The sequence below is a fragment of the Vulpes lagopus genome, chromosome 10 (assembly GCF_018345385.1).
Source record: "Vulpes lagopus strain Blue_001 chromosome 10, ASM1834538v1, whole genome shotgun sequence".
Taxonomy (NCBI): Eukaryota; Metazoa; Chordata; class Mammalia; order Carnivora; family Canidae; genus Vulpes; species Vulpes lagopus.
In genome coordinates this window covers 3,392,389-3,405,605 of record NC_054833.1, presented here as the reverse complement: position 1 = coordinate 3,405,605, position 13,217 = coordinate 3,392,389, and the positions used below count along the sequence as shown (strand labels likewise).

General features: G+C 39.9%; 1 protein-coding gene across 8 annotated transcripts in view; it reads right to left on the bottom strand.

The window, feature by feature from the left end:
• KIAA0319 (KIAA0319 ortholog) overlaps window positions 1-13,217 on the bottom strand; it is a 98,792-nt gene that overhangs the window by 60,407 nt on the left and 25,168 nt on the right. For all 8 annotated transcript variants that reach the window (XM_041772506.1, XM_041772505.1, XM_041772512.1 and 5 more), the window contains exon 2: window positions 2,844-3,003. In XM_041772506.1, the coding sequence (XP_041628440.1) occupies window positions 2,844-2,898 (55 nt within the window). In that variant the 5' untranslated portion in view covers window positions 2,899-3,003. The remainder of the gene's footprint in view (window positions 1-2,843; window positions 3,004-13,217) is intronic.

Here is a 13,217-nt window from a genome sequence, read left to right as displayed (position 1 = left end):
CTAGAAAGTCCTATATTAGAATGAGAACAGAGCCCAAGCCAGTGCCAGGAAGCCCCATATTAGAATGAGAATAGAGCTCCACTCCCTTGAAAGCCCCATATCAGAATGTAAACAGAACTTGAGAAGTTCCTCCACTCCTTCTGGAGGTCCCCTAGACCAGCCATTAAAAGCTGGAACCCACCTCGCGGGTCCAAGTCCCTGCTCCGCTGTGTCGGGTATACTTGGACCCAAGCTTGAGCTTGTAAATAAACCCTCGTGTGTTTGCATCGGTGTTGACTCCTTGGTGGTTTCTTGGATTCGCAATCTTGGGCACAACAATAGTAGGCACTCCATGATTGTTGACAAATCAATGAAATCATTGGTTAACATTTTGTCAAAGGTAAAGAGGACAGAGAGGGAAGACAGGCAAGCTACAAATAAACTTGCTAATAAAGAAATTAAGAATTTAAATAATTAATTTATATGAGGAATTTATGTTTTTATTATTATTTTTTTTTATTTAAATTTTTTTATTTAATTTTTTTTTTTAATTTATTTATGATAGTCACAGAGAGAGAGAGAGGCAGAGACACAGGCGGAGGAAGAAGCAGGCTCCATGCACCGGGAGCCTGACGTGGGATTCGATCCCGGGTCTCCAGGATCGGCCCTGGGCCAAAGGCAGGCGCCAAACTGCTGCGCCACCCAGGGATCCCAAGAATTTATGTTTTTAAAAGGGAGAGACGGGGGAGCACAAGGGAAGAGAAGCAGAGGGAGAGGGAGAAGCAGAATTCCCACTGAGCAAGGAGCCCTACACAGGGCTTGATCCCAGGACCCTGAGATCATGACCTGAGCAGAAGGCAGATGCCTAACTGACTGAACCACTCAGATGCCCCAGGAATTTTTTTTTTTTAAGATTTTATTTGTTCATGAAAGACACACAGAGAGAGGCAGAGACACAGGCAGAGGGAGAAGTAGGCTCCCTGCAGGGAGCCCAATGTGGGACTGGATCCCGGGAACCAGGGATCACAACCTGAGCCAAAGGCAGATACTCAACCACTGAGCCACCCAGGTGCCTTATCCCAGGAATTTTTTTTTAAAGATTTTATTTATTTATTCATGAGATACACAGAGAGAGAGAGAGAGAGGCAGAGATATAGACAGAGGGAGAAACAGGCTCTATGCAGGGAGCAGCAGATGTGGGACTCAATCTGGGGTCTCCAGGATCAGGCCCCAGGAATTTTTTATTTTTATTTATTTTATTTATTTTTAAAGGCTTTTTTTTTTTAAGATTTTTATTTATTTATTCATGAGAGACATACAGAGAGAGAGGCAGAGACACAGGCAGAGGGAGAAGCAGGCTCCATGCAGGGAGCCTAACGTGGGATCCCGGGTCTCCAGGATCAGGCCCTGGGCTGAAGGCGGTGCTAAACCGCTGAGCCACCCAGGCCACCCAGGAATTTTTAATTAATGGAAAAATCACAAGAAAAATCACAAAAGGAATGAAAAAGTAGGGATTTAAAAGGAAAAAAAAAAGAATACTCAAACATTAGTACAGTAGGGGGATTGGCAGGGCTTTTTCAGCAATAGAACTCTCTGAAGTGGCTCCTGTGTACTCAACAGTGCTTATAATTTAGCTGCTTCAGACACTTGAGCCACAACTGCTAGGCATTCTGGTGCAGTATGTCTGGATGCAGAGAAAACTGCATTTTAACAAAGGTCACTGTTAGGGTTAAAAAGAAATGGGTCCCAAACAGAATTACTTACATGAAGCCCCACTGATATTGCAACTGCAGATCCAGCCTCTTCCAGGAGCACAATCTAATCAGTCAGGAGTGTCCTGATCCTACTCCTGAGGTCTTCTGCATAAGATTCCCTGCCTTCCCAGGAAGATGACCTTGCCTCCTTCTGCCTATAAAATTCTGACATTTTGTACAGCTCCTTAGAGCTCCCTTCTACCTTCTAGATGGAATGCTGCCCAATTCAGGAATCCTTGAGTAAAGCTAACTAGACCCTTAAATTTACTCAGTTGAATTTCTGTTTTGTTTTAACACAGGTAAGCCTCACTATGGCTTCACTGCACTCTGATAATCCACGACATAAAATCAGTTTTCCTGGCCGTATCTCCATCCTCAGTCCTTGGTAAGTTCAAAGGGGCCCTAACTGGCCTAGCCAGGAAACAGATCACGAGCACTGCTGCTCACAAGTGATTTCCTATCATGGGTATGTCCATAGTAAGCAAGCAAAATATGTGAAAATAAAGATTTATGATATAAGAGACTGTGGTCATTTGCTTTCCAAAAAAGATCGGCTAAGTAATCATTCATTTTAAATAAATACATTAAGTTTTTCTAGTATATATAAAATGTGACTTTATCTTTTCAAAACTCATCATAATAATAAAGACCTATTTAAATTCCTGTTTCCAGAAAACCACTTGCACATGAGGTCTGCCTTCATGCCAAAATATGTAGGGAAATGTAATGTAAATATGCAAAATAATTCTGTTGGAATGCAAATACACTTCATTTCAGGTTGATCATGAGTTACTGTTGTTGTAAATTAGTTTCAGAGGCAGAGGTCAGTGATTCATCAGTCTCATATAACACCCAGTGCCCATCTCATCACATGCCCTCCTTTATGCCCATCACCCAATCACCCAGTTACCCCATCCCCCTACTTTCCTCCCCTCCAGCTACCCTCAGTTTGTTAAAAGTCTCTTATAGTTTGTCTCCCTCCCTGATTTCATCTTATTTTTTCTCTCCCTTCCCCTAGGTTCATCTGTTTTGTTTCTGATCTGAGTTGTTTAAGCCAAAGATGGGAAGCTCATGTGTGATGCTCGCATCTCCAGGGCAATGGTTTCCTACCTGCAACAGTCACCAGCAGCAGCAATGAAGAGAGCACACTGGTGGGGGATGTCATTCTGTCACACAGAGGATGGGAGTATGCTGCCAAGGAGACCCTTCTAAGGCCTCTGGTGCAGGCGTCCTTTGATGTTTCTTAGGAACCAGATTTGGACTCAGGAACCTCAAAGGAAAATCAGAAAGCAAACAGGAAGGAAGAGAAAGAATAGGTAAATGAGGCAACATATAAAATTATTTCTATCATTTATTCATGTCACTTGGAAGCATGTCCTTGTTAACACCACGGGGCCATATCCCAGGCACACTATCCACCCTAAGTTTGTTCAAACAGAAAGTACAGTTCCTGAGAAAGCTTTCATGCTTTTGTAGGGGCCAAGGGTAGGCAGCCCCAAAATGGGCCACTTTGGCATGAACATTTTCAGTTAAAAGCAAGTCAAACCCAGCACATTCAGGAAAAGTACCAGGAAGAGAGTTATTTGTTTATTTGTTTGTTTATTTATTTGAGAGAGAAAGAGAGCACACACATGCATGAGTGAGCAGGGAGACAGGGCAGAGGGAGAAGGAGAGAATCTCAAACAGACTCCCCCAAGCATGGAGCCTGATGTGGGGCTTGATCCCACAACCCTGAAATCATGACATGAGCTGAAATCAGGAGTCTAATGCTCAACGGACTGAGCCACACATGTAGCCCAGGAAGAGAGTTATTAACAAAGATCCCTCTTTACCTAAGAAATTTCTCTATGTAATAGGGCACTTGTGTTTCCCAAACACCTCCTTTCACCTTCTTAATAGTAGTCTTTCTCCTGTTGGTATCCTCAGGCCCCTAGCCCTCTCTTTAGCTCATCATCATATAAGCCTCACATTGCCTGACTGTCTTTGGAATTTCCATGTCTGTATGGATTCCCCATACATACACTATTAAATTTGATTTCCTCCTTTTAATCTGTTCCTGTCAATCTGACTCTGAGTCCAGTTGGAAGGATCTTGAAGGACAGAGGAAATTGTTCATCCCCAACACCTGCTTCCCTTGTAAACCAAATCCATGAAATAAGATGAAATCAATCATACTACTCTATTTCCTCAATTCTAGCAGGTACATAACAAGTCCAGACCTTCTAGTGTCAGCTAGTCCTCTTGCTCATAGACTCCAACAGTTAAAGCCAGAAGCAGACAAGACCCCTTAACTGATACTCTACTCAAAACCCATTGTTCTTATTTCTGCATTGATGAAGGCATTGATGAAGATGTTTTGCAATGACTGGAACATCCCAATCACCAGGCCAGAAAGGCCCTAATAGTGATGGAATGCCTATGGAATGCCTATAAGTCTGTACTCCCACATGTCCCCTTCCCTGCCCATAATCCTGTGCTGAACATCTTCCAACCCCCATCTATGATCACGTGCTCTCTGCCTACTGTCTTGAATGTACCTCCCGAACCTCTCCTTACAAACTCTAGGTGTCTGTCTTGCTGGTAGAGAGGTCAGTTGTTAGCAAGTTTTATAGAGCAAGAAGGGGAGCAGAATTTGTCACTCAAAGTATACCACTTTGGCATGAAGATTATTTTGAGCTAAACGTAATCAATACCCAGCAGATTAAGGAAAAATTCTATACCTCCCCCTCAACTGCTTATACTTACTTTGAAATAACTCAAATCCTGAGAATGCCTCCTGTTCAACTTTCACTGACACTTCTGTCACGGACAACTTAGAATGAGGCTGCTGTCCACCCTGCAACCATCACTGGCCCTGGGCTCAGGGGAGGCAGAAGAAGGACTAAAAGGATCTAGTGTTACTGAGTTGACATAGACTAAGAGACCAGAAAGGAGTGAAGATGACCAAGGTAAAGTCAGGAGGTTGCTATAATACTTCTCTGTGCACAGTAACAGAGGCCATCAGAACACTAACTTCTAAGGTAAAGTGGGGAATGTCAACATTCAGTAAGAGCCCCCATAAGCTTCCTTCCTAAACCTCGAAAAGAAAACCTACTGGTGCACATAATTTGCCACCAATAACTTCCTTCACTCTAGCACTGAAAGTGTGGTTTGAGATAACAAGTGGATAGAAGGGAAGACTGACCATCTCTCATCTGCAGTAATTGACCACAGTACCCAAAAGGCCAGAGAGAGCAGCTGGGTATCCAGTACTAGCATTCAGTCAGCTGACCGGAATGCTGCCCCAGAATAGCAATGCTGCTGTTAGCGAGGGACAGTCAGTCCATCATCCCATGGAAAGAGATCAGCCCTCTACCATACCACTGGTTACATTTGGCCAAATTAAGAAAAGACAACTCGCTGGGCAAAAAGCACTCCAAAAGTACACAGCTTGGCAAACAGACTGGCAAACAGTACAAACCCATACACCATTACATTTCCAACCCCTCAGCACTCTGTCAGATACCCTTGTGCAATGTACTGTCAGCAACGCATTGTCATTTCCCAGTGCAAACTTACAGTGCTCAGTTAACAAGGGGTTTCCTAGTGTCAGTTCCATAGTTAAGGTTCTTTATTCAGTACATTAATACGAGTAAACAGTGGCCCTCCATTTATCCAACATTAATATGCATATGGACCAGATGTTACCAAAAGTCTTTTTAGCTCTAATAGTTTATAAGTTTTGTATTTTTAAGTACATGGGTAGTACTTTGTAAGTTATGTTTTCTGTTTTTTAAAAGATTTTATTTATTTATTCATGAGAGACACAGAGAGAGAGAGAGAGAGAGAGAGAGAGAGGCAGAGACACAGACAGAGCCGGCCTCATGCAGGGAACCTGACGCAGGACTCGATCCCAGGTCTCACACCTTCGATCCCAGGATCACACCCCAGGCCAAAGGCGGCACTAAACTGCTGGGCCACCGGGACTGCCCTTAAGTTATGTTTTGACATATTTTCCTACTTGATCATCATAACAAATCTCTCTGAAATAGTTCTTACTATTCCCATTTCCTCTCCATGAAAGGAAACCAAGCTTCAGAGTCAGATCTCAAGCTCTCCCTGCAGCAGCCCCTGTCCATTTCTATGGCTCTGGGACATAAGCACGTTCTATTCTGGGTTCCTTAACAAGATCTCTCTTACTTGTTCAGTCTCTGAATTGTCATTTCTCTTGATAAGGGTCATGCTCTTTCCTGCTGCTTGCCTTCTGCCCACCTTGCGGTTGTTTCATGTCTTCAGTAAAGGGAAAGAAAAATACTAAAGAATTCACATAGAAAGCCTGTCTACCTTCAAAAAAATGTTTCCATCAAATGTAAAGTTGTGTCTGCATGATAAAATAGGACTTTTAAAGTAAGGCTTAACAAGTTCAAAACGTTATAAATAGTACAAACCCATACACCATTACATAAACTCTTCATGGATCAACTTTACACACGTAAAGATCTGAAAGAAATGCCCCTTTCAAGGTGAAGACTAATGAGAATAACTTTTCTCTTCCTTTTCATTTTTTTCCTCTTCCTTACCTGTATTTTCTTTCTCTTTTCCTAAACTGAGCACATCTTACTTTGCATTAATAAGATACAATTATAATTTTCCTTTTTAAAGAAGGCTTAGGGTATTTCAACATGGTCATTCTAACATGCCAGCTATTTAAAAAGTTACCAGTGCCTGGGTGGTTCAGTCAGTTAAGTGTCTGCCTTTGGCTCAGGTCAGGATGCAGGTTCCTGGGATCGAGCCCCATGTCAGGCTCCCTGTTCATGGGGACTTTGTTTCTCCCTCTCCTCCCCGTTCATGCTCTCTCTCTCTCTCTCTCTCTCTCTCAAATCAATAAATAAAATCTTTAAAAAAAGGAAAAAGTTACCAACTGGTATGTACGATAGATATTTTTCTTTCTTTTATTTTTAAGGTTTTATCTTTAAGTAATCTCTTCACCCAACATGGACCTTAAACTTACAACCCCAAGATCAAGAACTGCATGCTCAAAAAAACCCAAAAAAAACAAAAAAAAACTGCATGCTCTACTGACTGGGCCAGCCAAGAGTCCTAGAGTAGAAATTTCTGATTCCTGACATTTCTGGCCTGATTCTGTTCTTAAACCTCCCTCCTCCTCTGAGTATATTATTGTTCATGATCCCTAGACCATCCTGGAGCCCTTGCTCCAACAGCATTCTTTCTCTTTTGATTATAGTGATCATTCAGAGATGAGGTAAGCAGGGCTTAGGACTAGGATAAGAGAATGAATGAGATGTAGGAATGGGGTGAGCCCAGGTGTGGGCAAAGTACAAAAATGTACTCATCAAGCAATAATGGAGCACTCCTTGTGCTAAGACCTGGACAAGAAAGGGATCATGATGATCCTCTTTCAAGGATGCAGAGAGAGGCTCGAGGATAAGGTGAGGGTGACCATGGCCAAGACTGCTCCTTGTCTATGCAGTGAACATTCCGCCCTTACTCCTTAGTAATAAGACTCAGGTTATTTGAAGCACCAGGGTACCCAGCTAGAAGACTACATTTCCAACCCCATCTACTCTGTCTGTAGCTTAGTGAGGTCATGTGATTCCATTTTGTTGGATCACATATAAAAGCAACTGTTGGATAGGACTCATAGGGAAACCTCCTTTTGCCTTCCCCTCCTCTTTCCATCTTGCTGCTGCCTCGAAAGGGCATGAGGGCTGGTACCCCAGCAGCGATCTGCAACCATGAGCCTTGACATGGAGTTACTGGAGCAGCCCTAGGCTGCCAACCTTTGTGTTTTTCTGAGGAGGAAATAAACTTTCATCTCATTTAAGCCACTGCCTATCTTGAACTTTCTATTATAAGGACCTAGATGCCATTTTACTTAATAGGTAACATAGAGCATTTTTTGTTGTTATTGTTCAGCTTATGGGCTATAAAATGCTTAGGTTCAGATAAGCTCACAGCAGAGACATAGTAAGTCACAGCTACTTTATGGAACGTCAAATGACAAAAATAATAAATACAGTCACAAGTTTGCGGTCCTTTATTCAAACAAAACAAAACAAAACAATGTATAGATTGGAGAAGTACAGTTCCTCACAAGCAATGGAGCATTCTTCCTGAGAAATTTTAGGCAAGAACCAGTTAAAAAAAAATTTTTTTTTAAAGATTTTATTTATTCACAAGAGACACAGAGAGACAGGCAGAGACATGGGTAGAGGGAGAAAGCAGGCTCCCCATGGGGAGCCTGATGTAGAACTCTGGGACCCTGGAATCACCTGAGCCAAAGGCAGATGCTCAACCACTGAACCACCCAAGTGCCCCAAGACCCAGTTTTATTGAGCATTAGAAGCAGCAACGAATAAAAGGGCATGAGAGCTTGGAAGGTTGTGTGGGAGGTCCGGCATCTTGGTCCAAGGCTAGCAGGCCCTATTTTCTAGGGTAATTTAAGTTAGCCAAAGCTGACTTACAGGATTTCCATTTGCATATGTTAGTATTCCTTGACAGGTGTTTCCCATAACTCAGAGTTAAATCTGTGATGTGGGCTGGTTCAGGACACCAGCCTCCATTTTCTGGGTCCCAATACATGAATTAACTTCATCAGAAGATTTCAAATACTATATAAGACCAAAACTTTATGAGAATTCAGTAATTTTTTAAGTGGCTGATAAGGCCAAGAATTCTGAAACCACTTAAATGCAAGCTAGCATATACTTCCTTATGGGGGCAATTAATTTTTTCAGGTATATGTATATTTTCTCTCCAACTAAATTATAAACTTCTTGAGGAGAAAGATCAATCTTAAAACATAAGTTGATATAATTTGACTTCTAGTTTACAAATTTCTCACCTATTAACATTAATGATTTTAGTTTTTAAAAAAGCTAATGTGGGCAGTCCCAGTGGCTCAGCGGTTTAGCACCGCCTTCAGCCCAGGGCATGATCCTGGAGACCAGGTATTGAGTCCCACATCAGGCTCCCTGCATGGAGACTGCTTCTCCCTCTGCCTGTGTCTCTGCCCCTCCCTCTCTCTGTCTCTCATGAATAAATAAATAAAAATCTAAAAAATAAAAAATAAATAAAAAAAAATAAAAAATAAAAATAAAAAAGCTAATGTTTACTATAAGCACACATTTTAAATAAAAATATGAAGAATTTAGGAAAACCACTTAAGTGATAGAGGATTTCAAGACTGCTGGTATGCATGACAGATAACTTTGTATTCCCCCACTGTAAACAGGTGACTGTATAGTAGAAAGAAGACACCTGTCTATTTTTAAACCTCAAGGACCAAATGTTTAAATTAAAAATAGAAGATTAAGGTATGTCTCATATTTCTTAGGATTTTTACCATTCACAACAACTTGTTAGAAGAAATAATGGGAGAATATAGGAACAAGAAAAGAACATAAATGATATAACAGAAAAGTATAGCAACAACAACAAACAAAAAATAATGAAAAAAAGAAGAGCTATGAATAAATTCACCAAGATATGTTCATTTTAAGACTTAAAAATGGGAAGTTGTGAGAAACACAAGAAATAAATGGAGAAAAACATGAATAAATGTTCTTGGATAGAGAGGCTCAACATCAGAAACGTCAATTTTTCCTAAGTCAACCTATACACTTCCATGTTCCCAATAAAAATGATGCTAGTAGAAATTTTAATTGGAGGAATAGAAAACTAGATAAAACTGATCACAAAGTTTACACGGACGAATAAACATGAAGGGGAGGCAAGAATTTTTTGAAACAGAAGAGAAATAAGGCAAAATTATTCCTACCAGACAGTGAAACATGTTATAAAGTGACAGTCATTAAAACAGATGGTATAAGTGCAAAAGTAGATCACTGAATATTCAATAAGTAGGTCCAAATATTTACAAGACTAAAAGAAATTATTAAAAATGGCACCTCAAAAATTTTTTTAATTAAAAAAATAAAAATGGCATCTCAAATCAGTGGAGGGAAAACTGATGATTAAGTAAATGATACTAAAAAAATGGCAAGCCATTTGAAAAAAAATAATATGTTGTATTCCTACCTCACACCTTACACTAAGATAAATTTCTACCCTAAAAAACAAAATGTGGGCACCTGGGTGGCTCAGTCAGGCATCTGCTTTTGGCTTGGGTCATGATCCCAGGTTCTGGGATTGAGCCCCATCTCTGGCTCCCTGTCCCCTGCTCCCTGCTCCTCAGGGAGCCTACTTCTTCCTCTCCCTCTATTACTCTCTCACTCTCCCTCTCTTCCAAATAAATATATCAAATCTTCAAAAATAAAACAAAACAAAACCATAAAAGCACAATAATAAGCCACAGGATTGGTTTTTGACAAAGGTACTACAATGGTTCAGTGGAAAGAACAGTCTTTCCAACAAATGGTACTGCAACAACCAGGTATCAACATGCAAAAGAATAAAATATGACCTCTACCTCATACCATATGCAAAAATTAAAAAAATAGATAAAAAATGAAATATAAGTGCTAAAACTATAAACATACTAGAAGGAAACAGGTGTAAATCTTTATGACCTTGGATTAAGCAATGGTCTCTTAAATATGACACCAAAACAAAAACAATAAAAGAAAAAACAGATAAAATAAACAGCAAAATTTAAAATCTTCCGTGATTGAAAAGACACCATCAAGAATGTGAAAAAGACAACCCACAGAATGGATAAAATTTTTGTAAATCACATATCTAATAAGGAACTTGTATCTAGGGCAGCCCCGGTGGTGCAGCAGTTTAGCGCCGCCTGCAGCCCAGGGCATGATCCTGGAGTCCCGGGATCGAGTCCCACATCAGGCTCTCTGCATGGAGCTTGCTTCTCCCTCTGCCTGTGTCTCTGCCTCTCTCTCTCTCTCTCTCTCTGCATCTCTATGAATAAATAAATAAAATCTTACAAAAAAAAAAAAAGGAACTTGTATCTAGTACACATAGCTATTATAACTCAATAAGACAAGTAATATTTCAAATAGGCAAGGATCTGAACAAACAGTTATCCAAAGAAAACAGATAAATGGCCAATAAGCACATGAGACCATGCTTAACATCATTAGCTGGGAAATGCAAATCAAAAGGACAAGAAGATACTACTTCACACCCATTAGCACAGCTAACATAAAAAAAGGCAAACAATAAGGACACCTGGATGGCTCAGTGGTTGAGCATCTATATGCCTTTGGCTTAGGTCCTGATCCTGGGGTCCTGGGACTGAGTCCCACATTGGGCTCCCAGCAATGAGCCTGCTTCTTCCTCTCCCTCTCTCTGTGTCTCTCATGAATAAATAATAATCTTAAAAAAATAATAAAAATTTTTTTAAAAGGCAAACAATAAAAAATGTTGCCAAAGATATGGAGTGAGTAAAACTCTCATACGTTGCTGGTGGAAATGTCAAATGATGCTGATACTCTGGAAAACTGTTTGTCAGTTCCTCAGAACGACTAAATATACTTACCATACGATCCAGCATTTCTACTCCTATGGATGTAGCCAAGAGAAATAAAAACATATGTCCACATAAAAATTTGTATATGAGTATCCACAGAATCATTATTCACAATCATCAAAAAGTAGAAACCACCCCAGTGTCCACCAATTGAAAAATAGATAACATGATGTAATATATCCATATGTGGAATATTATTCATCAATAAAAAGAAATGAAGTATGGATCTATACTACAAGATGGATGAATCTTGATAACATTATGCTAAAAAAAAATAAAACATCCTAAGTGAAAGAAGTCAGATACAACCACGAATTATATAATTCCATTTATTTATTTATTTATTTATTTATTTATTTATTTATTTGAGAGAGTGAGCAGAGAGAGAGAGAGAGAGAGAGAGAGAGCAAGAGCAGAGGAAGAGGGATTTAAAAGGACCAGGGAGCTTGACGTATGGCTCGATCCCAGGACCCTGGGAGATCATGACCTGAGCAGAAGGCAGCCACTCAACTTACTGAGCCACCCAGGTGCCCCTATCATTCCATTTATACGGAATTTGCAGAATAGACAAATCCATATGTACAGAAAAGTAAATTAGTGGTTGCTAGGATTGGGAGACAGGAATAAAATGACAACTGAATAATAACATGCACAAGATTTCCTTTGAGGTAATGAAAAAGTTCTAGAATATATATGGTAATGGCTGTACACCATTGTGAATACACAAAAAGTCACTGAACTGTACAGTGTAAATTGGTGAACTGTATTATATGAACTTTAGCTCAATAAAGCTGTTTTTTTTTTTTTTAAAGAAAAGAAACTATGAGGGACTACATGTAAACATATAACTATGTAATTGCATGAGGAAAGCCTAGGCATGATATGAACTCAGAAGTCACACAAAAAATATGAATAAATTGTACCCATTAATAAAAGGTAGAAATAAAAATTTTCATAGAAACATCACCACATATGAAGTCAGCGTCAACAAAGTGGGAAAAATATTTGCAACTCACATCACAGACGAAGAATAATTTCCCTAATAAACAAGAATGCCCTCAAATCAACAATCATCCAATACAAAGAGTTGTCCATCAATGGACAGGACACAGAAAAAATAAGTGCATTTTAAATACTTCAAAAGAAGATGTTCAAAGTCAGGAATAAAAAAGAGGAATACAAATTAAGGAATGTCATTTTTTCACCTACGAGATGGTCACAGATGGAAAAAACCTTCCTACTTTCTTCTCTTGGTGAGGATATGGCTACTCAATGCTCACTGATGGGAGTGTGAATAGGAACAGTGTCTATGGAGGGCAGGGGGCAGGCACTAGGCACTTCCTGCAATCCCACTTCTGAGAATGTATTCCACAGACACACCTGGGCACTTATGAAATCCTATGCACACTCTGTTGCTCCTGGGTACAATACTGGAATGAACATGCAGACTGCAAGCAACCAAACTTCTGTGAGCAGAGAATTGGTTAAATAAATCACAGTCCCCCCAAACATGAAAAATTCTGCATTTGTGAAGAGAGAGAAAACTCTTAGCATGCTGGCAGATAGCAAGACCTATTGTTCCGTAAAGAAAGAAAATGCAAAACAGTGATTATGGTATTTACTAATCCTGTGAAAAGGGAGTGGGGTAGGGGAAAATATAAATATCAATTTGCTTGGAGATGAATTCCCTCTGGAAGAATATACAAGAAACCATTAATATTTATTATGACTAGGGAGAGGGCAGGGACAGAGACTTTTTTTTTTTTTAAGCAAATAGCCTTTTGTATCCTTGGAGTCATGTGAACATCTTTAATATTTTATAAATAAATATATTTAATACTCTTGCTATTATGCTGGGTCACTGAAGGCTTAGATCCACTTGGCAACAAGAGCCTCGGTAAATCACAAGAGCAAATAAAGAGCTTGCATGAGGTTACAGTCAGGAAATGTATGTGACACAAGAGGGACAGACGATGAATAGGGCAACCACACTTCACAGATAAGCATACAGGATTCCCAATTAAATGTGGACTTGG